This window comes from Quercus lobata, chromosome 8, assembly GCF_001633185.2.
Source record: "Quercus lobata isolate SW786 chromosome 8, ValleyOak3.0 Primary Assembly, whole genome shotgun sequence".
Lineage (NCBI taxonomy): Eukaryota > Viridiplantae > Streptophyta > Magnoliopsida > Fagales > Fagaceae > Quercus > Quercus lobata.
Window position 1 is genome coordinate 43345281 of NC_044911.1, and position 24009 is coordinate 43369289.

The 24009-nt window shown below is 36.1% G+C and overlaps 3 protein-coding genes across 4 annotated transcripts; all 3 read left to right on the forward strand.

Annotated features, from left to right (window-relative positions):
* The first annotated feature begins 224 nt into the window (after positions 1-224).
* On the forward strand, positions 225-4228 carry LOC115954998 (F-box protein At1g10780). 2 transcript variants are annotated; one of them, XM_031073015.1, is made up of 4 exons: positions 225-461; positions 2584-3331; positions 3465-3745; positions 3838-4228. In XM_031073015.1, exons 2-4 carry the CDS (start codon positions 2587-2589, stop codon positions 4072-4074), a joined length of 1263 nt encoding a protein of 420 aa, XP_030928875.1. In that variant the 5' UTR covers positions 225-461; positions 2584-2586; the 3' UTR covers positions 4075-4228. The 2 variants fall into 2 exon arrangements, with proteins under 2 accessions (XP_030928875.1, XP_030928876.1); XM_031073016.1 differs by lacking the exon at positions 225-461 and adding an exon at positions 1119-1442.
* Positions 4229-8410: 4182 nt separating this feature from the next.
* Positions 8411-14179, forward strand: LOC115957256 (glutamyl-tRNA(Gln) amidotransferase subunit A, chloroplastic/mitochondrial). The gene is made up of 10 exons (XM_031075455.1): positions 8411-9073; positions 9561-9872; positions 10309-10488; positions 10611-10705; positions 11331-11406; positions 11594-11671; positions 12056-12149; positions 12232-12281; positions 13176-13289; positions 13698-14179. Exons 1-10 carry the CDS (start codon positions 8537-8539, stop codon positions 13788-13790), a joined length of 1629 nt encoding a protein of 542 aa, XP_030931315.1. The 5' UTR covers positions 8411-8536; the 3' UTR covers positions 13791-14179.
* A 2363-nt stretch (positions 14180-16542) lies between these two features.
* Positions 16543-20807, forward strand: LOC115958189. The gene is made up of 8 exons (XM_031076582.1): positions 16543-16669; positions 17249-17462; positions 17569-17706; positions 17881-17959; positions 19334-19405; positions 19547-19622; positions 20207-20269; positions 20366-20807. Exons 2-8 carry the CDS (start codon positions 17274-17276, stop codon positions 20457-20459), a joined length of 711 nt encoding a protein of 236 aa, XP_030932442.1. The 5' UTR covers positions 16543-16669; positions 17249-17273; the 3' UTR covers positions 20460-20807.
* The last annotated feature ends 3202 nt before the right edge of the window (positions 20808-24009 follow it).

Sequence of the window (24009 nt, forward strand, 5' to 3'; positions counted from 1 at the left end):
AAAGGTAAAAAAAAAAATTGTTCACTCTCCAAATAGAATAAAATTTTGAAGAGTATGCTTGAGATGCAATAACAAATTAAAATAGTACACAACTCATACATGTAAGCAAAATACCATTATACCCTTGAAAATTTCAATTGCCCGTTTCCCTCCTCCACTCTATTTCCGAAATCAAATTTCAGAATCACCCTCTCTCTCTCTCTCTCTCTCTCTCTCAAATCAAATTTCAGAATCTCTCTCCCTTTCTCTCTCTCTCTCTCTCTTTCTCTCTCTCTATTATATTCTGCCTGACTGTGTCTTAAACTCCAAAAGGTGACTGCTCCAACACTGCGAGTTTCAGCCCTTTCAGTTTCAGCCACCCACCTCCGTTTCAAAAGGGTCACCACAAAAATAAAAACTTCGTGCTCTCCGACTCTCCCACTTCATTTCTCTCTCTCTTTCTCTCAACAAAGTCAGATCTGGTAAGGAAATTTAGATCTTCGGGTTTTTTATTTGTTTTATCTTTCCTTATAATTCAATCAGTGAATTGCTATCATCTGGGTTTGTTTATTTGTGTTTGTGTCCGTGAGTGTTTTTTGGCTAATTTTTTAGTGGGTTTTGGTTAGATTACATTAATTGTGATGGAATATCAACTGGGTGGACCTTCATTTGTTAATTGAGGAGTTTAGTTTGTGGGATTAATTTAAGAATATAGTTAGTACCTATATCAGTACAAATTCAGCTGGTGCAACTAATCGAAATGTGAAATTCTATGCTTGGCCTAGGAGAAACAAATTTGGTTATGTTTGAGAATGCATTAGTACTATTATCAGTAGAAACAAAAGCTTTTACATGATGATCTGCTGGTCAGATGAGAATGCATTTGTGATGTCAACAGCTTTTTGTTATCATTAAAGCAAAAAGATCATCATACTAACTCAACTCATCAAATCCGCTCTCAATGATTTGAACACCAATGAACAAGACATCTAATTTAATAGCCCATTTCTTGTTGTCATACTGTTATATTTAGCTAATTTTTTTAGTTAAATTTAGTGAGTGATATATCTTTGTCAATGATTAAAGTTCCGTGCTGGGGTCAAATTTTTTCCATTCTTCTTGTCCTATCATGCTGAGCAATTTTTGTGTGCTCTTTTTGGTGTTGATCAGGAAACACCGTTTACTTTTGGTGCTTAAGTGGCATAGGATTGAAAACCTGCATTGACTTGAATTGCAAATACATTAGTATTGCGCTATGGATCAATTGGTGACCATTAGCTGAGAGCACTGACTGATTTTTATTGACCCACTATCATTGAGTTGGAGCCATTTATCCATGGAAACCATCATGCTGGTTTGGCTTTATGGCCTCCATGTTGAGAGCTTATTTCTGGACCAAAGAATCCTATTTTAAAATGATAAAGCGGTTCTAAAAACTAGAACCATATGATACTGGGTATTGGGTAAGTTTTGATTATATCTAAACACAATCATCATTATTGAACTGCATATACATATACAATCTTGGGAAAGTGGAGAGGAGGCTTGGTTTTGGAGTAAACAGTGAGACCCAAGCTCAAGCTCAGATCTATAACAACGTCTCTCTCTCTCTCTCTCTCTCTGTTTTTATTTTTTTTAATTTTAACGTCGTTCCTGAAAGCCCACATTCAAATTTGTTACTGTAAGCATTGTTATCCCTCTTTTCTATCTTTTAGTTTTCAAAACCCTTTGGGTTTTTTTTTGGTTGCTGTTTCTGTGTTTTATATGTAACATGTGAATTTGATTGTGGAGCATTATATCTAATCTGTAAAATGGGCTGTGAAGTCCTTCTGGTTGTTACTGAAATGCACGGATACCATATGGAATTCTAATAAATATCCAAAGAAAATCAATTTCCCATATATGAAAATGCTCATTTTCCTGTTTGGGTTTGTCTGATTTATTTAATGTTTGTTTGTGGTAGCTATATATCTTTGTAAAAGTCTTATCTGATTTCCCTATATCATTCTATTTTCAAGAGACATAGAAATGACAGATTTGCTAACAATACTTAGGTAGATGTGGTTTCTCGAAATATCTTTGAATTATAAAAGATTTGTGAATTATGTTTTTCCTTTGTCACATTTTGTATTAAGTTATTGATCCGTTTGGTTACCAAGAAGATTAATGGGGAAAAGGGATAGAAGTGGTTTAGAGTCTTAATTTGTATGAAATTCTGCCTTTGACAAGATGAAATTTCCATTTTAACAATTGCGTGTTATAGTATGAGGCTCCAACTCAGTGAAATTTTAGTTTTATTGGATCACCAATATTGACATGTCCAGAGTTAAATTTTTGTTTCCTTTGATGTTATCTGAGTATTCCCAAAATGAAGAGCACAATTAAACATTGCCTTTAATTTTGAACTTAGATACTTATTTTAGATCTGACCGGTGCCACGTGATGTCATATTAACGTATGATCTTCTTAATCTTTGTTGCTTTCTGGAACTTCAAATTGATTACAATCTGTTTGTTTTTGCTAATGTCTATATTGAACCTCTTCTCTTGAATCTCTTCAACAATTTTGGTAATTGACCATTACCCATTTGATTTCTGTTCTCAGAGAATGATGGACTCTCTACCTGATGCCATTGTCAACTACATCTTGTCATATAATAACAATGCCAGGGATGTGGCTGTTTGCAATTGTGTCTCTAAGCGGTGGAAAGACTCAATGCCTTTTATTCGTAGCCTTTACTTCCCACGGAGCTCTTTTGACAATCATACTGGCCAGGAGCATCCTGACAATATTGTGTGGAAGATGATATCATCAATTGTTCAACTAGAGGAGCTTGTTGTGTATACCCCATTTTCTGGTGCTGGACTTGCTTTATGGCTTTCCCATGCAGGTTCCTCCCTCCGGCATCTTGAACTTCGAATGGATAACCTTGTTGAAAATCAGACTTGTAATGAGGGCCCCTCAAAATTGGATTGCATTAATGCTGCAAAGAATTTGGAATCACTAAAACTTTGGGGTGTGTTAATGACCCATCCCCCCAGGTGGGATGCCTTCCAAAAACTTTGGAACCTTGAAATTGTAGGGGCCAGAATGGAGGATCCAGCTTTATCAGCTGCACTTCGAGCATGTCCTAATCTGACCAACTTGTTGCTGCTTGGTTGTGAAGGAGTTATATCGGTTTCAATTGACTTGCCACATTTGCAGCAGTGCAAGCTTGATTTTTATGGCTTGGGTAATTGCTCGCTTTCCCTAACATCCCCTAAAATCGAAATCCTTGAGGTGCAAGGTTGTAGTTGGATTAGGGTTTGTGAGTCGAACTGCTTGAAGAATCTTTCAATTGCCAATAATGCGGGTAACCATTTAATAGAAGTTTCTGATCCAGATTATTCCAGTCTCTTTTAGCTTAGAAGTAAACTTTCAGTGTTTTTCAATTGAATTGTAGCTGAATCTTTTTTCTTTTTTTTTGGTTCTGGTAAATTCTTTAGGGAGAGTGTACATGGTTGATTTTGGGAAACTTGAGGCTCTTGAGTTCTTGTCCATCAGGGGAGTCCAGTGGTGTTGGGATGCAATAAGCAATATGCTTAAATGGGCAAGTGATGTGAAGCATCTGTACATGAAGGTCGAGTTCACTGGAGATTATGAGGCACTTCAACCCTTTCCAGAGATTGATTTTGTTGAATTTTTTAATAGTCACCCCAAACTGCTAAAGTTCGACATCCATGGAGCCATGTTTGCTGCTCTTTGCCAGAAGAATAGCCTAAAACATGTGAGTTTATAATATTATATGTTTATATTTCTCCCATGTAGGATGAGTTTTTAAAATTAAATAAATTTAAATGGGAGTCTTTCCTTTTGCAGGTGGATTCAGGATTTGTAATTCCATGTCTAGAGGAGGTGATGGTTGCAGTGAGATCGCCACTAAATGCTGAACAGAAAATGAGTACTCTTGAGTCCTTTTTAAGGTACGGGAAGAATTTGAAGAGGATGGTAATAAAGATTCTGCAGATGAAGAGCAGTCATAGCAGTGCAGATGATTTTTTTGATGAGGTTTACAGGTTTAGCCGCATGAACGACGACATAGTTCGAATAGAATAAAGATTAGAGGGGGCACTTCCTCTCCTGGTTTTGCATTTAATTTAAATGACTCCAATTTTATACTCTTGATTTGAGGTTGACTACTGATCTGATTGAAACTTTGATTATCCTTTTAACAAATTGATTCAGAATATGCATTGTTTCTTAACTTCCTGGTTTTGGTTTATGGCTTTACTGTCTTTTGTCTTCTGAATTGGAAAAACACATGCTGTTTTTAATTCTTAGTAATAAAGTTTATAATCAAAGTTCTCTATGGTAAATTGAATTAGTAACTATCCTGACGGTGCTGACCCCTAACAAACATATGCATGCAATGCATAATCAATTAGACTATTTAGATGATATTGATGCAAAAGCTACCCATGAGTATTAACTTGTTTCATTTTGAGATTCTTTAATGCATGACATTTAGCCTCATCCATTTGGTAAATTTGAAGCAAAAGTCATCATGCTTTGGAGACAAAGACATTTGTAGAAGTATTGAAGTAGAATTGGATTTGGACCTAGCTTCAACATTTTTTTTATTTTTGAGAGATAGTTTCAACTTGGTGTGGATGGGGATTAAATTTTAAATTTCTTATTTGATGACAGTAAATTTTACTGGTTGAACTAATTGAAACTCATGTAATAATCTGACTTCTAATCCACTCATGAAGAGAAAGAATTCATCCTTCCTCGTGAACAATGCCACATATAAAAATCACTAATCCATATCTAAAATTCAAGAGTCACCCCATCCCTTGTCACTAACACCACAAAGAGGAGTTTTCTTTTGAGGTTTATGACTTTGTGGTGAAGGTAGGGAAAAAGTGAGAAAGAGAGCCAAGTGGAATACTCCAATTGTACATGCTTTCTTCTATTTGATCGAATGCTCCTCTAATGTCTATTTCTCTTTTTTTTGCAACCTCATGTCAATGATGTCAACCCCTCTTTTTTTATCCATTGCTGAATCAATGACTTACGTATAAATTAAGAAAAATTCTTTGGGCTAGCTAACCTCAAAAATCAGTCCTCAATTAGGCTGTCTCAATCCTAGTGTTAACTGTCAGAAAGAGATTTTCTATTTTCCATGGATTGGCCTTGTTGGTTAGTTGGTTTATATAGATGAATTTGTTCATAGGGTAAAGCTTCTGCCTTCAATTATGCTTTGTCATTAATTTCATTAGGGAGAGATTTTCTTGTTTTCTGTGGATGGGCCTTGTTGGTAATGTCAATCCATTCTCTTGTAACGAGTCGTCGAGGACTTTATTTCTGAATTCTAATTGAAAAAGAATGCCTCTCATTTTGGGTGGGAATTGAAAGATAAAGGCTTATTATAATATTATCTCATTGGGTGGGAATCTCTCTATCTGTCTCTCTCAACATTTTGATAGTTGTAGTTAGTACTTAGAGTGCGTTTAAGAGTTTTTTTTTTTTTTTTTTTTTTTTCAGCGAATGAACAGTAAAAGTACTGTTCATACACTGTGCGGGAGACAAATTTTACTGTGTAGAGACAAATTTTACTGTTCATACACTGTTTTTACACTGTTCATGGGACCCACAATCACTTTATTCATAAAAAAATATTAAAAATGGGTCCCACGGTACTATTTACACATTTAAAAATTATTTTGCTACAGTGTTTTTCAGTTTTCAGTTTCAGTTTTCAGTTTTCAGCTGTATCCAAACGGACCCTTAGTAGAGAGGAACAAAAATGATAATATTAAATAGATTAGTAGATTTGACAAGTAATAAATCATCAATGCTGACTTGACCAATAGTGTATTTTTAATCATTAAATCTATTAAAAATTTATGGTCAAAAAAATGTGTAACCCACCTCATTATAGGGAATTCTAGCATTTTACCCTTTTTTTTAAAAAAATTTGGCAATATGTCCTTGTTTCCAAACTATATAGGGGTGTGTCCCTGTTTTGAAATTCAATTTTATCAAAATCAAGTTATGCCGGATCAAACTTAAAAAAAAAAATTGCATGGAACTCGAGTTTAGGGAGCTTGAGTTCCAAAATGCCACTATAAAGCTTTAAAATGCCATTATAGGGTTTAAAAACGCCACTATAGGGCTTCTTAAACCTCATATGGGGTGATTACACTTAAAAAATAAAATTTTGCAGAAAAACGCCACTATAGGGCTCCCTGAACTTGGTATGGGGCGATCACACTTATTAAAAAAAAAAAAAAATGTTGGAAAACGACACTATAGGGCTCCCTGAACCTAGTATGGGACTATCACACGAAAAGAAAAATTTTGCATGGAACTCGAGAAATCGAGTTCCATGCATTTTTTTTTTTTTTTTAAAGTTTGATCGGGCATAACTCGATTTTAAGGTAATCGAGTATCGAAACAGGGGCATGCCCCTATATAGTTTGGAAATAAGGGCATATTGCCAATTTTTAAAAAAAAAAATGGGTAAAATGCCAGAATCTCCCCTCATTATATATATATATATATATATATATATATATAAAAGATCTAAAAATGTTCTAAAATTTCATGACAATAAATATTAAACCACATAATCAAATTCAATTTTCATATTCTAAAAGGAATTTTTTTTTTTTTTTTTTTTGATGTTTTGATCACACACCATATAGAATTTAGTGAAATGAACCAAAATGAATAAAATACACCAAAATAAAGAATAATTTAGGTCAAGGTGGAATGGGGAGATTCATAAAATTAATTGACACTTAATTTGGGTTTGGTTTTATGTTGCAACCAGTCGTTTGAAAAGTGTCATTTTAACCACTCTATGTTGGCTTTGTCATACACTTGTGACAACCTCACAATTTTAAAATATAAAAAGAAAACAAATCAAAGAGCTACTCAAGGGGGATATTTGCCATCTAGCATAATTTTCAGAGACTATTTTGTTAGTAAGTACAGATTTGAAACCATTTAGGAAACTAGCATCTTAAGTCCGTGAAGCTCGAGTTCGGTGACAAACTCAAGCCCCAAAGACTCAAGTTCGGATTGCTAAGGTGGAACAATTTATCCACATGGAACTCAAGTTTCTTAGACTCGAGTTCCATAAAATCAGAAGCAGAAGAACCCAATACGAAGAAGAATAGAGGAAGAGGAAGACGATCTCGAGCTTCGAAGAAGAACAGACGTTGGGTGGACGATCTAGCTGGAAAAGAACAATCGCTGGGTGGAGAAGATGAAGAAGAAGAAGAAGAATAAATGGTGGAAATTGAGTCTTAAAAACTTGAGTTCCACGTGGACTTTTTTCCACGTCAGATGTCACCACTTGCAACTCGAGACTTAGAAACTCGAGTTCTATCTTGGAACTCAAGTTTTAGATACTCGAGATGCTAGTTTGCTGAATGGTTTTGTAAGCTAAATAACTAACTAAAATATTATAAAAATAATGTTAAATGCAAAAAAAAAATTCACCACTCAAGAAAGACTTGGTCTCACTATTTAGAAATCGAAGATCTTAATCCCAAATTCATTCGATTGAAAGATTTTGGGATTCCTATTGGTTACTTGTACAAAAAGATCTCATTTTTATTGTTGAAACTAAGGGTCCATTTGTTTTGACTTTAAACGGAATTCAAAAATCATTTTCCGGAAAATAGCATGTTTGGTAGGTTTGGTAAATTGGGTCAAACTGAAAATATTTTCAGTTTTACCGTAAAATAAGGCTTATGAGGCAGAAAATGAATTCAGTTCTCATTTTCACTTCAAAGTCTTTCCCCACACAGAGAGAGAGAGAGAGAGAGAGAGAGAGAGAGAGAGAGAGAGAGAGAGAGAGAGACTTCGCCGGCGACCACAGACCGAGCTCCAGTCCGACGATCGCACCGCGCCGCTCGTCGATCGCAGCACCACACCACTCGATCTTGTCACTCGATCTCGCCTCCACCGTGCGATCTCACCTTCTCCTCCACCGCGCGATCTCAATTTAACCAAATTTGATGAATTTTTTTGCTGGGTTTTGTTTCTTTTGTGAATGAGTGTGGAATTGATTCATATCCACATGTTTACAACTGAGGAAGTGTATGGAAAATTGGGTGGCTTGGCTATGTAAAGCATTTTCTGTAAAAATATTTGAACGAACCAAACACTGGAATTGATTTTCCGTAAAACGAATTTTGAGGCAGCCAAACAGCTTGAATACATTTTTCTTTCTTGAAAATAGCATTTCCAAAAAATAAATATTTTCCGAAAAATATTTTACGGGAACCAAACACAGCCTAAATCAAAATATTTTCTTGAATATAAGTTCTTTTATGGAAACATGAACTTCAGCCTGTCCACAAAAATTTGTACTTATAAACTTTTAGAATTGGGCAGTCTAATTGGTAAAGCTTCCCTAAACCTAAAGAAGAAAAAAAAGGTTAGTAATTTCAAAATTGTTTTCAATTTCCCATTTTATTTGTGTCCAAGACTCCAACCCTCCCTTATCATCATCCATTTGCATTACATTTGCTCCCCTCTCTGCTCTCAGTAACAGAGCAAAATGCTGGCCACACTCCAACCCCCACGCACCCTCTCTCGCTTCCCTCTCTACTTAACCTCACGCCCGGTCACTCTCTGCACTCTCACCGCCCAATCCCCGCCCTCCACGTCTCCACCAACCCAACCCCCACACTCCCAAATCCTCTCCATCCGCCACTCCCTCCTCACTCGCCAAGTCACCGCCGCCCAACTCGCCGAGTCCCACCTCTCCCGCCTCCGGCTCACGGAGCCCCAGCTCAAGTCCTTCCTCCACGTCTCCGACTCCGACGCCGTTTTGCGGCAGGCCGCCCTCTTGGACCAGAGGATCGCCAATGGCGAGGAGGTGGGCCCGCTCGCCGGAGTGGTGGTCGGGGTCAAGGACAACATATGTACGGCCGATATGCCCTCCACCGGTGGGTCCCGCGTGCTCGAAGGGTATCGGCCGGCGTACGATGCGACGGCGGTGAGGAAGATAAAGGAATTGGGAGGCATTGTGGTTGGGAAGACCAATTTGGATGAGTTTGGCATGGGTAGCACCACTGAAGCCTCTGCTTTTCAGGTTTTTACTTCTAATTTTTTTTTCTGGGTTTTATTTAATTGAGTTCATATTTAGTGGGACTGCTTTTGGTTCTTGTTTTTGATATTCATAGAATAATGAAATAGAGTACACAATGCAATGTGGAATGTGTATATTCAATAAATAATAAAACAGTTTCTTTATTTTTTTTTATTGTATGTTTTTAAGTTTATAAAACAGAAAGCAATGTAAATTTGTTATCAAATATGTTTTCAAAAATGTTGTCTTTTGACAACATCAACATTCAAAACGCCGTTTTCTGTTTAAGAAAAATAAGGCCATTCAAAACATGGTAATTTTTTTTTCTTTGAAAAAAACTATTTTTAGATATTGTTTATTATTATAATGTTTTTATATATTTTTTTAATAGCTGGCCTGATTGAACTAAAATTTCAAGTAGTTTGGGATGTGTTGCCCAATTGGTAACTGGGGTTGGTTTACTCAGGTGGTGCATATGTTCATTCGTTAGGTGACTGCAAATCCATGGGATGTGTCTCGGGTGCCAGGTGGATCATCAGGAGGCTCTGCGGCTGCTGTTTCTGCTAGGCAGTGTGTCGTGTCACTGGGAAGCGATACTGGTGGAAGTGTAAGGCAGCCAGCATCATTTTGTGGCGTTGTTGGATTGAAGCCAACGTATGGACGCGTCTCAAGATATGGACTGATGGCGTATGCGTCATCGCTTGATGTTATTGGCTGCTTTGGTTCATCAGTTGCTGATACTGGGATTCTTCTTCATGCGATTTCTGGCCATGATAGACTTGATGCCACAAGTAGTAAGCGAGTAAGGGACTCTTATACCATTGTTTTTTATGTACTCTTATGGTCTTCTGCTTACTTGCAAGGGATCCAATTATGATCTTAATTTGTACCCCCTGATATTTTCCAAACCAGTCGCTCATGAAGAGAATTAATTGAGTTCTATGTGTAGTAAGGGATTGAATTTATGTAATTTTTCTTATTTAGTACACCTAACAGTAGTTTGGTTAGTTCCATTTGAAGATTTACCATGTATGGTGTAAGCAAGAAGCTAATCTTCTGAGTATGTATTGTGTGTGAATGTTTTGGTTTTAAAAGAAGGCTTTTTGATCTGAATGTACTGATGTTGAAGACTTCAATATTAGATTATTGTGTGACATGCATTTTTTTGGGTGTCGTGTAAATGATGTAATGTTATTGCATTTGGAGTTCTATTTTAATTTTGTAAAATGTTTTCTCAGGAAGTTCCAGACTTTGCATCTCAATTTGCTTCCATAAATTTGTTGGAATCTAAACCATTGAAGGGACTGAGGGTTGGTGTGATACGTGAAACTCTTGATGAAGGTGTTGATACTGGAGTAATTTCTGCAATTCATGGTGCTGCTTCGCATCTAGAAGAACTAGGATGCTCTGTAACAGAGGTCTACTTTTGTTATTTATATTCCTTACAACCTCTGTCTGCTCTAACTCCTCTAGTTCACTCCATAATTGTATGCATATCCTTTTCACGTCTTTACAACCTTCTGTAAATATTAAATTGCAGATCTCATTACCATCTTTCTCCCTTGGGTTGCCTGCCTATTATATTCTTGCATCATCTGAATCATCCTCCAACTTATCTCGTTATGATGGTGTCAGGTAATATGCTGAGAGATTTCTATTGTACATTGATGTTTGTATCTATGATTTATGAAAAGTATTCAGATAAAATCTTCTTGCACATACAAAGTAAAAGAACACTTTAAATACTTGAGAATCAGATAATTCTAAATTGACTCACACACACACACATGCGTGCAAATATATAAATATATGCGTAGAGAGAGAAAGGGGACCTCTAACAAGATTTTTTTTTTTTTAGCAGGGCAATTGTTCTGAAAAGACCGATTGCCCAGGTACTGTTAATAATACCACTTACAGAAATGAAAATCCATTAAAAGAACCCCCAATAATTTATTGGGCGCTGTACAAAACATTTGAGATACAGGAAAGACATTCCACAATGTGACAAAAAGTTAGCATAGTTTTATAATTTCAAGACTAAGTATAAATATAGAAAACTCAATAAATATGAGGCCCTTTGGCAATATAGCATCTCCTTTGAAAATGGAGGAAAGGCATTCTGAAATATCAATTGCTAATTCTCTCTACATGTTGTACATTAGAATTGTAGATAAGCAAGTACCTATCAAAAAAAAAAAAAAAAAGAGAATTGTAGATAAGCAAGTGAATTCTCATCTTTGTTATCTATATCAATATCCAGGTATGGGAACCAAGCTGTCGCTGACGAGCTAAACTCTCTTTATGGGGATTCTCGAGCTAAAGGATTTGGTCCTGAGGTACATGAACTTTTTAGGTGGCTAGTCAGAAACTCTTTTTATGCTATAATTTTGCTTGGGTTGTGAAGATCTCATAAATAGGCACCTAATACTGGACTTCATCAGTTAGTTAGCTTTTAAAGAAACTCTATATTAGACTTTTACTGGGTCAGCGGTTTTGAAGAAAACAGAGTCTACATGTTTGCAGGTCAAAATGAGAATTCTTATGGGAACATATGGCCTTTCTGCTGGTTATTATGATGCATATTACAAGCGTGCCCAGCAGGTACTACAATTATTGTGCTATGTGTTTCATTTATGAGGTGTGATTTGTCTCTTAACCTGGTTAAGATAATTTGATGGTCAGGAGTCACCCTATATTAGAACTTCTCATGTGTTCCAATTTCATATATTGAAGAAAATAGGAAATCTGACCCATTGTACCAGGGTAATCATAGGCTTATCTGATGTCAATCTTACTATCTTTGTGTTTCTAATGACTATAATCTTATTGTTACAGCAATGATTCTGGAATTTCTAATCATATAAAATGGATAATCAATATTATAAATCTTTGTCGATTCTTTTTAAGGCTGATATGTTTTTGACATGATCCCCTTAAAGCTTTATGGCGTCCAAGAAGAAATTTATGATTGTAATAGTGTTTTAGGTGAGGACCATAATACAGAAAAGTTTCAAGACAGCACTTGATGAAAATGATATCCTAATTTCACCTGCTGCTCCATCTGCTGCTTATAAGATAGGTATGCTGCTTCCATCTTTTATTTTGGTTGTTAATAGTGTGTTTCTTTCAGTGGATAACCCAATTGCTTGTCATGTTTACAGGTGAGAAAATAGATGATCCATTGGCAATGTATGCAGGCGACATCATGACTGTGAGCATTTTAACACTGCTTTGTGTGCTGGTTTTTTTTTTTTTTTTTTTTCAATAAATTTTTTTGCTTGTTCTTCATTTTTGCCTGTTCATTCTCCTTCGATAGATAAAGAGGGAGAATATATCTTGATTTATTTCTTGAGTAATGTATTTCATGAAAGTGAAACATGAAAATGACCTAAACTAGATTTTTAATAACAGAAATTGGAATTTTTGTCAGGATTTAATTGCCAATAGAGACCTAGGATGAGGTTGTGATAAAAAAATTTATTTCTAAAGTCATTCAACAGTGGTTAAAAGGAGAAACAGTGTCAGGTCAGAGCTCTGACCCTAAGTGGAGTGGGAAGGAACTACAAGATTAATGTAACTGATGCTAATATTTGATGGTTGAGATGTATGCTCATCCTCTTCCCTCGTGAGATTTGAAATCTCTATGCAAAATGGTAGGAGCCAGTGGCTCTACCTTGGCAATTTTCACCAGTTATCTCAAACCTTTATGTTTTGTTGCATGAACAATTTGCTGTTCTTAGTGCGCAAGGAATTGAATGACATACATAATGTGTGATCTTGAATATCCTATAGCCTTCTGCTTCTAGAAATAGGCTCTGGGACTTGAACCACGGTTAAATTTCAATTTCTTCTAGTTTGCCTCCGTGTTTTGATTTGCATATGGCTCTTGAGTTAAATAGGTTGTATGTGTTTGAATTATCATGTTGAATTATTAGTGACAAGAACTAGTCACAGGTTTTTTTCAAAGCCGTTATGGTGTCTGATTGAGCTTCTATTACCCAATTTTTGGCACCTACAAGGACCACAACCAAACTCCACGTATAATCTCTTTTCTACATTTATTTTTTGTTCTCAGATAGTGACTTTTTTTTTTCTGTCAATATAGGTCAATGTTAACTTGGCAGGGCTACCTGCATTGGTTTTGCCTTGTGGATTTGTTGAAGGGGGAACGGCAGGCCTTCCAGTTGGTCTTCAGATGATTGGTGCAGCATTTGATGAGGTACTGAAAACTTGTGTTGCAATAGATATTTTGATATTAGAATTGCAGGATAGTCCAACCCTGTTCATGTCCTTTTTGGAAGAGAGATGGGTAACAACCTGCTAAAGTTCTTTGGTAATTTAATTTTGAGGAGACGTAAGAGAGGAGTAAAGTTTAACTATACAATTTTTTTTAATTAAAAAAATAAAAATAAAAATAAGAATGAGATAATATAGAACCATTAAGAAATACTTTCTATAAAGTTGGATATTACTTTGGCATCAGCATGCTCCTGATGGATCAAAATGATCCCACTCAATAATTCCAACTACTTGTGAAAATGCGTATTCTAAAGGCATCCAATTGCATCTTCACGTTGGGTAAATTTTAAATGGCTGATATCAAGATTCTATTCAATAATGTTTGCAGGAAAAGTTGCTCAAAGTTGGTCATATCTTTGAGCAGACTCTTCAAAATTGCAGATTTGTCCCTCCACTGATAGAAGATGACACTGCATGGTAGCTACCAATGATCTTTGATGAGGATAAAGACAATTTGTAATGCCATTGCATCCATTGATTGGAGAATTTTGAGTCATCATCAATTTGCACATGACAGTATTCAGAGCCAGCAATACCTAGATAAACTTCTGATGAAGTATTTTAGTAGTGGTAGTCAAAGAATTGGACAAAAATCATGATTTTGCCAAATGTTCTTTGATGATGAATAAAAAAAAGAAGCAAAAATAGATCAGCCCCTTATCCATGTTACCATGAACCTTGAAAATGTTCACTGTTCGAAATTACAGCGTTATATGTAAATTAAGTCAGATTGAATTTTGTACACCAGCTTCACTACAAATGATATCAAACGTGCTAGGTGTGTTATCTTGTTTGGATTTAGGGTTCTAACACGAATCAAGTTGCTTGTGAACGGTTGTGTTCTATTTGTTAAAATGTTTGTCCAAGCTTATTAACTAAATGAGCTCAAATTTTTCTACCAAAAAAAAAAAAAAAAACTCAAATTTGAAACAATTTGCTTAACAAATTAAGTTTGAACATACATAAACTTGACTCAGATATGTTTAAGAATGCCTTCCCTAATTAATGTGTGCAATTTAAAGAAAATTTGGGCAAAAATTACATTTTAATGGAATGTAAATGATTAATTAGCCAATTTTAGAACATGTTTGGATAGCTAATAGAAGATAAGATACAATTTTAAGCAAAAATGTCAAGTCTACTTAAATCAACTCAACAGAGTTAGTCAATTATCAAGCCTAAAAACTTTGTACCTCTTAAGTTCGAATCCAGCTCAAGCTCAATAACAATTTCGTTGCTCTTAAGCTCAAAGTCAGCTCTAGCTCAATAACAAATGTGGTTAATTAAGTTACAATACCTCGATGCTTGATTTAGCTTAGCTATATTTCTTTTTCATCTCAAATCCTAATTTCGATGTAAAATGCAGTATTTCAGAAATCAATATCATTAACAGTTACAAAATAATAATTGAGAAATAGATGAAAGTTTTATAAATTTAAGTCCCAAACCCACAATTGTTTTTTGAATCCTTTTATGGAACTGTAAGGAGAACTTTAATCACTTGTTAAAACCAACATCCATCTCTCTTTAAACAAACAATGTGTGACAACTAACAAACATACAGTAGAAGAGAAGAGTATATTGTACTACTTGGCATCAGGCAAATATGGAGTTGACTTTTGGTAGTTTCAATTTACAACTTAGTTACAACTTACAATTTACAAATCCGAGTTTTGAGACTCCAGTTTACTGAAGGAACTCAACTTGAGTTCTAAGTTGACGTGGATAAATAATTCACGTGAAATACGAGTCTATAAAATGGAAAAAACAAATCTAAAGAAGAAGAAAGCAAACCAAACAAAGAACAAAGAACAAGGCAGAAAGATCCAATAATCTTGTATTTGTCTATTGCAAGAACTAAGACTCGAGTTCCACATGAATTTTTATATCCACCTCTTGCCATAACTTAAAACTCGAGTTTTAAATACTCGAGTTTCTTCATTGAATTTGAATTTGAATCTCTAAGACCCAAAATGCTACTTTGGGTAAAATAATTTGCAAAATCTGCTAACTAATGAAATTGTTAATAAATTCATGATTAAAAATAAAATAAAATAAAACGCTTACAAACCCTTCACCCTTGAACACTTGTTTAAATTAAAATAATAATAATAATAATAACAACAACAAAACAAAACAATAAATTAGGCTGTGTTTGGTTGCCGTAAAACGTTTTCTGGAAAATACATATTTTCCGGAAATGCTAATTTCCGGAAAAGGAAAATATTTTTGTGTGTTTGGTTGTATTTCAAAAAATTTTCCGGAAAATATTTTCTAGTGTTTGGAAAAGAAGAAGGAAAACACAAACCCAGAAAACACACAAGCCACAACCCAGAAAATACATCAAATCCGGCGAAACGCTCGTCCGACGAGCGTCCGACGAGCGGCGCTCGTCGATCGACGATCGCGATCGATCGACGAGCGCGATCGAAGAACGATCGCGATCGATCGACGAGCGCGATCGACGAACGATCGCGATCGTCGATCGACGATCGCGATCGACGAACGCGCTCGTCGATCGCTCTCGTCGATCGACGAGGGACGAGCGCGCTCGTCGATCGCGATCGTCGATCGACGAGAGACGAGCGCGCTCGTCTGTGCTCGTCGATCGCGATCGTCGCTCGATCGACGATCGCGATCGTGCACCGCGCCGCTCGTCGGCGCGGTGCGATCGTCGGACGAGCGGCGCGATCGTCGATCGCGCCGCTCGTCGGCGCGATCGTCCCTCTCTCTCTCTGATCTGGGCTCTCACTGAACTGGGCTCTCTCTTTTCTCTCTCTCTCTCTCTCTCTCTCTCTTTTTCCGGAAGTCATTTGAAGTGAAAACAAAGACAGAATTCATTTTCCGTGGTCAAGGCTGAAAATTTCGGTCAACAGGAATTCAATTTCCGGAAAATAACGTTTTCCGTCACAGCCAAACGCTCCATTTTCCGGAAATTGATTTCCGGAATTCGTTTGAAGTCGAATCAAACGCAGCCGTTACAAACCCCGCCACCAGGACTACCTTCCGCGTACGTTAGCATGAAACATATTCTTTTTCCACTTTTTTTTTTTCTTTTTGTCTTTTTTGGGTCAGGTAAACTAACACGTAATGGGTCCCACTTCCTTTTTTTACACTCCCACTCCCACGCCTTAATATATAATTACGAAACCTTTACCTAAAAAATATCATCGTCCTCCTGCATCCGGCGCACGTTAGCAAAATTCTGTTTTTCTTTTTTTAGTTTAAAAAAAAAAAGTCAGATTATAATCAGACGGACTCTTCTTCTCGGCGATTCTCTTCTCCGACTTCGATTACCTGGTCAGTTCCCAAAATCCCTGATGCAGTTCGCTTTCGTTTAGATATAAATCTAATTCTTTTTCTTTTTTCTTTTTTAATTTAATTAATATATATTTTTCAATCGAGGAATCCCACATATTTTTATTTTTAATTTTACTATCTCCGATCTGATTCTCTTTCCTTCTCTCCCACTTTTTTTTTTTTTTTTTGCTCTTAATTTTCTTTGTGTAAAATTTTGAAGTTTTTTTTTTTTTTTTGAGAAATTGCCTTGGGGAGTTAGGAGCTTATATTTTGCTTGAGAATCAGTGAAAGTTAGAAACTTTATCAGAAGTTTTCTGATTGAGCTGCTGAGAAAAATCAGAAGAAAAAAGCTCAACTTTTTGTTCTGCAATTGTTAATTGAATTATTCATTTATTAGAAAAGAAAGAGAAGGATTATATATAAGATTTCAAGCTCCAACTTTTGTTTTAAGAAAGCTCTATATCAAGTTGAATTCAGTTGTTTGATTGTGAATTTGAGTTAATTTTGTTTTATTTGGGTTAACTTCTTTGAAGATAAACTATGAAAATTGATTGAATTGCCCTTTGTACTCGCTTGTAGTGAGGAACAAGAAGAGATCAAAGATATGCCTCATAGAGAGATTGTAGTGAATGGAAGGAAAACACCTCCATCACTAGTTGATCTTTGCGTTAATACCGCGATAGATAATTTAAGGTACCTTGGAGATGTTGGCGAAACGGATCTATATCTTCTTGATCAGATTTTGCCACATTGTACACTTGACCAATTGATGCACGTCGAGAAGTCTTCACAAGTAGGAAGTGCTGCATTTAATCTTTGTCATTAGTTATTACTATTTTTTTCTGCTGTACTTAAGTGGGAATGTTAAAAATGTGTTCTTTTAATTAATTCGCTTGTAGGGAAGAGATCTAAGTCAAGTGACTGACAATTTGTGGAAGAAATTTTACGAAAAGCAGTTTGGTAAAGACAAGACAGAGGAAGTAGTCAGGAGGATGGTAAAAAGTAAGAAGACGTTTAAATGGATACAATTGTATGAGGTGATTTTCTATATTTCACTCCTTCGGTTGATCTTTTTTGTAGTTCCTATTGTTAGATGCAGTTTTCTTTTGTAGGAAGGTAGGTTGGTCCTTTTTGTAGTGAATGCAAATTTTGCAAACTATTTGTTGTGTTATAAAAAAATGTACTATTAAATTTGGGTGACTTACTTGCAGGCAAAATTGGAATACATTGCTGAGCAGGAGAAGGAAGCAGCTGCTCGATTTAAGCAACGATACGAGAAAATTGATGCACGTATGTTCTCTCGATGTCAAGGACTCTAATGTTTAGTTCTGTTATTTCCTGTGATCACATTTTATGTTTTACATTGCACGCTTCAGTACATATGATGTGTTTCTTAAAAGGTTGTGTCACAGTTGTAATTTTATATTATCTCCCTGTTATTGCTTTGTCCATGTTGATTTAGTTGTGACCCTTCTTTTTTGGATAAGTGATTTAGTTGTGACCTATGTTGCATTTGTCTTCGTTTTCATATACAAACTGAGTTTTGTTTCCATTCCATCATCTATCAATCCTTTCCTGTGTCATATTTTACCAAACATTGAGCCAGTTGGTCAGCCTAGAGAGACAAAAAGAGTTCCTTGGTTTATTGAACCCCCAGCCACCACCCCGAACCTCCTCCGCTGCCGGCTGGCACCACTTTTTGAGGTCCCATTGGATGTAGGGGCAGTAGTAACTCAGGCCATCCCAATGTATTTTGAAAAAGATTCCAGTTTGCAATTGTATATTTTTAATTAAATCCTGAAATATTTTGGGACAAGTTTTAGTTTAGTGTTTCTCAGGTTTGGATATCGGTAACAATCCTATGTACCTTCAATTAATGGTTATTTAAGTTATTTCACTGGCAGACTTATTTTACTGGGAACTCCATTTTAGGATTTTTTTTTTTTTTTTTTTTTCAAATAAGTAATAAAATTTTATTAATGATGAAAATCATTTCATGGTAATGATTGAACTCCATTTTAGGATTTTCTATAGTCAATGAGCTCCAACTCAATTGACACTTCTTTTACAAGAATGGGTGGAGGGTAAGGTCGTGGGTTTCAAATCCACTAGGTGCTTATGTAACTTACTAATAAGAAAGAAAAGAAAAGATAGGATTCTTTATAAACTTGATATCTTGGAATCTTATTCTTTCGCTATGCTTAAGATTACCAAAATACTTAGTATGTCTCCCTATGAGGTGCAGGGATGTAGGTCAATGATCCTGAGTAAAACCACAAACGATATCTTTTAGGGGGATAAATGATAGGAAATGTCAAATGAATGTGTCCTTTTTAATCACTTCTTGCACCTAGATCACTTGAGGCAACAAGGAAAATTTAGTGAGATCACATGGAAGTTGTACGCTACAACTTACTGCAGAAGATTGAGATAGAAATATTAGAAGGTAAGCAAAATATTGAGTCCTTGAGAATCTTCGTTCACACTTATTTTCAATTACAAGCATTTTCGAGGTTCTACCTTCTTTCTGTCCATGTTGCTTTGTAATATTTAAATCCTATGAAAATTTAATTCTGTGAATTTTTGTGCATTGTTTACTAGTTAAGTTCCTGGCTATTATTTTGTGCACATAAGAAATTCTTATAAGGTTTTCAACTTTTGTAGGAAAACAAAGTCGGCAAGTTCAGATTTGCACCAAAGTTCCACCTTCTAAAAATAAAAGAGGCTGTTTTGGAGGTAGCCTTTTTATTTCGCTGTGCTGATGTTGTTCAAGGAGTTCAGCAATCTATTTATATCAACTTGGGCAAGTTAAAGCCCCATGCTGAAACTTAAATGCTGAAGAGGATGATAGTTAATTTACTTTTGACAATTCTGTAGGCAGTGGACCTGGCTACAATGTTTCAAATGTGAAGAGCAACTTGATGAAGAAGTCAAAAGTAGATTATCTTAACAGGTAATCTTGTAGGGAAAGTTCCTCTTGAAATTTTGTATTTACAGAAGATTGAAAAAAACAATGAACTCATAACCTACAGTGTGCAAATTAATTGTGTAATATTTTCTTATAAAAAAAGTACATACATCTAAGAAAAGAGTACTGGGCAGAGGGAAAGTAATTACACCCTTGCTCTGGACTAGAAACGTAGGTTTTGAGGCATCTGGGACTTTTTTCTTTGATAAGTGACTGGTTAAGTACACACCTTTACTGGTGAGGGGCATTCCTTTGATAAGTGCCAAAAAAATCATTTGATGATTTTCGACCTTCAATTGAAGGCATTCTCTTACATTTCTTTGACACTTGTGAAAAACAATAAATTCTATTTTTCATCATCTCTATTGAAATGGTAAAAACAAAAGTATGCAGTTCTACTCATTGGGAATACGTTTTTTGGTAGGTCCTGATTATTTCCTTCAAAGTTTCATGTTAAAAAAATTTGGGTTCTTATTAGGGCTTGTTGATTTGCTCTCAAGATTTCCTATTTTTGAAACAAGTTTTTCTCAGGGTATTTACTCTTTCTTTCTTCTTTTCCTTTTGAACAGTAATGAGATGAAAAATCGTGCAGCTATGAAGAGAATGGCCTCCCAGACCCAGAGGAACAGTGGGTAAGAGTCTCGGTTGGCATTATTCTAATAATGTGTATAAGAAGCTAAATATTGATGCATTTCCAGCTCTTATTCTACTGCTTCTTGTCCCTACAGTTGTAGCTCTTCCATGATGAGACCAGCTCAATTTAAAGGAAAAGATTCTGCTTCAACTTCTAAACCTTTGAAGCCCACAGGGAGAAGATTTTAGAAGCATGCCTTGTGAGTCTTGGCATTGCTATGGAGACAGCTATCTTGGATGGTATCCTTGCTCAAGCTTTGCAACATTATTACTCCTGTGTAGCTCTGTTTCTAAACAATCTGGGATTCAATCTTCTCTAGCCAGGCGATATCATGCTTTTCCTTGCTTGTACTTGTTCTTCTTACCCTTTATTACATCCCAAGAAGGAATATTTTGTTGTAATACTTCTTTTAATACAAAGTGGTAACAAAATTAAGATTTGTGATCTTGATTTTTGTAATTTGATGTGCTTTCTTTTTGGCAAATGTAGTAGCTCTATATCATATAATTATAGGCAAGTGTCAAGAGTTTGTACCATCAGCTGTTGTGTGCAATAGAGTTCACTCTTCATTTTCTATTTGGAAGTGGTTGCAGGTTCAATTAAATGGGAATCCTTATTGACAATGGGAGAGAGGCAAAATGTGTTCGGTCTTTGATCCAGAAACAGCAAGCAAGATTTTGTACCTTCTCCTAACCAAGGATCATTGGATTTAATTGAATGGAAAACTACTGTGACCGCATCATCTTTGAAGGTAAAGCCGGTAATGTTCTAAACCCAATACAGATCTACTCTAGCCCAGCTGGATCATCTCTTCCACTAAGGTGACATCAACTCCACTGTTAGTGGGTTGAAGTTATGCTCTCTCCCATGTAATCAAGCCCCTATATTCGGCAGCCCATAATCTGGACGGGTCCTTTTTTTTGTAACAGAATCAGGGCTCATCTCCATTTATCATCTCCTACCCTCTATCCTTCAAACAGAGAGGGAAGATGGTATGGTCCCTTAATTTTTCCTTTATACTAGTCAAGTTGCATCTGGGATTCCTTGTAATTACTTATAAACTCAAAATCTAACTAGTGAACACCCAATGTGTGACTCGGCACATGTCCACACAACACACATTTAACAATCTAATAGGGGTATAACAAATGAAGACTTCCTGTAGAAATTTAGGTATTTTTACCAGCTCTATCACAAATCGCACAGTATGGGTAGATGAGAGAAAGGAGAATGGAAGAGTTTCCTCAATACTTTTTTTATATCTTTCGATTTTACTTTTCTCCTACTGTTTCTTAACTTTCCCTTTACTTTGGTAATTGATATTCAAAATAAGCAGCAGCTAAATCGTTGGAGCTCTTGTAAGTGTTCCAAATGCTTTTTTCTAGATCTTTCAATTATCTTCTTCTAACACTGTTTCCCTAACGTTCCCTTTACTTTGGATTTAGTAGGTATAGACTGAGCTTGAACACTAAGGGTGTATTTGTTTGAAAGGGTGTATTTGTTTGAAGCTGGAATAGGATGGATGAAAAACTTTGGAGAAAAAAAAGGAAGGAAAACTTTTTTGGAGTATGTTTGGTTGGGTGGGGACTGGGGAGAAAGGAAAATAAATTGTGGGGTCCGGGTCTTTTCTCTCCGGGCTCACAAAAAAGTTTTTTTTTTTCCAAAATTGGGAAAAAACTAAAGGAAGAAAATGAGACTGCTTAATGGACAAAAATGCCCATGTGCACTTGCACATGGGCTTCGTCCACGTCAGTAGCCCTAACTTTTTTTTTTTTTTTTTTTTCATTTGCACATACACAATTTTTTTTTTTGCTAAATAAATGTTTACTTTTTTGTTTTATTTAATGAGGACATAATTGGGTGATTGTTTTTTTTTTTTTTTTGGGTTGTTTGTTATTTTTTTGTTTTAATTAGGCATCATTTTTTAATAATGGTATATAAGTAAATTTATGCAAATTTACTTTTTCACTCTCAACTAAACAAAAATGAGAGAAATTAAAATTTTTTCTATCTTCTCACTTTTCCATCCCTCCAACTAAATAGACCCTTATGCTGGACCTTGACATTAATGACATCTTGATCTAAACGATTCTAAACCTATGTGCATTGTGTGAAATTGAAGCTTCCTGAGCCAGCCAAAAACCTTCTTTATATACATAAGGAAGTTGGTCAATCCATATGAAATTAGTCATAAAAACATTATTGTTGTGATTTAATATTGTGGCACATATAAAGTTTTCTTCAAAAAGTATTTGGTCTCTACATTCATTTGTTTGATTTTATGCAATGCATTTGACGATCACCTTGTGCCATTGCATTGATCATCAACTTTTTCTATCAACAGTTCATACATCCTCCGTTATTTCATGTTCATCGATTTATTGATATTGTGGATTTTGAATTCATGTACAGGGATTTTCAAACATGAGTAAATTAGGTTACTTTATGAAGCTTTTTGAGGATATCTTCTTGAATTAAAGTCACAAGCATAATTGATCATTGTTCGATTTCCTTACGAGCAGTCACAAACGGCTAAGCTCAACTCAATCACCTCGTGTGTATGAAATACAAACGCAAGCTTAGGTAGAAATCTCAGTCATGTCCATGATCTAATGTAAAAATGGTCAACTAGATAGTTTGTTTTTGTTGATTTACAACCTGTTTAGTTGGGGTGATTCGGGGGAGGATAGAAAAGGGAGAGAGGAAAATAGTTTTAGGTTGTTTGGTTGGGAAGGAAAAATGGGAGGGATTTTGGAAGGACCTAAGTGTTTTCTTCCCAAGTCCACCAAAAATGAATCTCCCTGATTTAGGGAGAAAAAAAAAAGGACTTAAAAGTAAAGATCAATTTCGCCTCCGTTATAAAGTTGCGCCACAATTCATTTGGGATTTTTTATTTGCTTTTTTAATATTTTATTTTAACCAATTTAATTAATCACATTTTGCTTCTAAAAGAAATTGTAAGGACACGATTCCTTTGCGGCCCACTAACATTTTTGGGCTCACACAATAAAAGTCCCTCACAATATGATTTGTAGAGAGTGGGCTTGAAAAGCTAGCCGCTGGTCAAGGGGCGATGCCCGGTCATGGCTTTAGAGGAATTCATGTAAAAAAAGGAGTTGGGTTTGAACATTTAAGCCCTAAGGTGTCGCGCCCTATGGCATGGATCTCCTCGGAGTTGATCCGAGGACTATTGAGGCCTTCTCCCGGTTACCCCACGACGGAATTTCTTCAGTGAAGTCCGAAGTCGTTGAGAGGTTCTTCCCCATGTAGTCTCTCTCTTTTTGAGGTGGGATGGGCTCCTCTTCAGATTTACTTACTTTATTATTTTATACTAGCTTGCATTCGTTGTCCTTCGTCCACGTGTAGGGTCAATCTTTACAAAAACTGACATTTGTCCCATCAGTCCAATCCCAGAATTGTTGGGGATGGTTTGATAAAGCTGCAGGGTACGGCTCCGTCAGGCGCTGAGTCTTATCTGGAAGGGTAGTAAGGATAACTTCCCCAAGATATTTTGGATCTCCTTACAAATTCGTCCCTATACCAGTTTTGCCCCTGTATTCCGATGGGATTCTGGATCTGCCGAGAACTAAACTGTCTTCGGTTGCCTCCCAAAAACTGTTTTGGGCTCTGTATTGTAGAGCTTGGGCCACAGCTCTCCTCGGATTGGGCCTTCGGATCTTCCAGGAGCAACTGGGCTTGGCCCTTAAATTATTGGGCCCCACAATAGCCCCTCAAAAC

Bases quoted from the DNA above. Each gene is read 5' to 3' on its own strand.
- LOC115954998 (XM_031073015.1), top strand. From the start codon at position 2,587: ATGATGGACTCTCTACCTGATGCCATTGTCAACTACATCTTGTCATAT. The intron at 3,332-3,464 runs GTAACCATTTAA...TAAATTCTTTAG, and splicing joins TTCAATTGCCAATAATGCGG to GGAGAGTGTACATGGTTGAT. The intron at 3,746-3,837 runs GTGAGTTTATAA...TTCCTTTTGCAG, and splicing joins AGAAGAATAGCCTAAAACAT to GTGGATTCAGGATTTGTAAT.
- LOC115957256 (XM_031075455.1), top strand. From the start codon at position 8,537: ATGCTGGCCACACTCCAACCCCCACGCACCCTCTCTCGCTTCCCTCTC. The intron at 10,706-11,330 runs GTAATATGCTGA...ATCAATATCCAG, and splicing joins TCTCGTTATGATGGTGTCAG to GTATGGGAACCAAGCTGTCG. The intron at 13,290-13,697 runs GTACTGAAAACT...TAATGTTTGCAG, and splicing joins TTGGTGCAGCATTTGATGAG to GAAAAGTTGCTCAAAGTTGG.
- LOC115958189 (XM_031076582.1), top strand. From the start codon at position 17,274: ATGCCTCATAGAGAGATTGTAGTGAATGGAAGGAAAACACCTCCATCA. The intron at 17,707-17,880 runs GTGATTTTCTAT...ACTTACTTGCAG, and splicing joins AATGGATACAATTGTATGAG to GCAAAATTGGAATACATTGC. The intron at 19,623-20,206 runs GTAATCTTGTAG...CCTTTTGAACAG, and splicing joins AAAGTAGATTATCTTAACAG to TAATGAGATGAAAAATCGTG.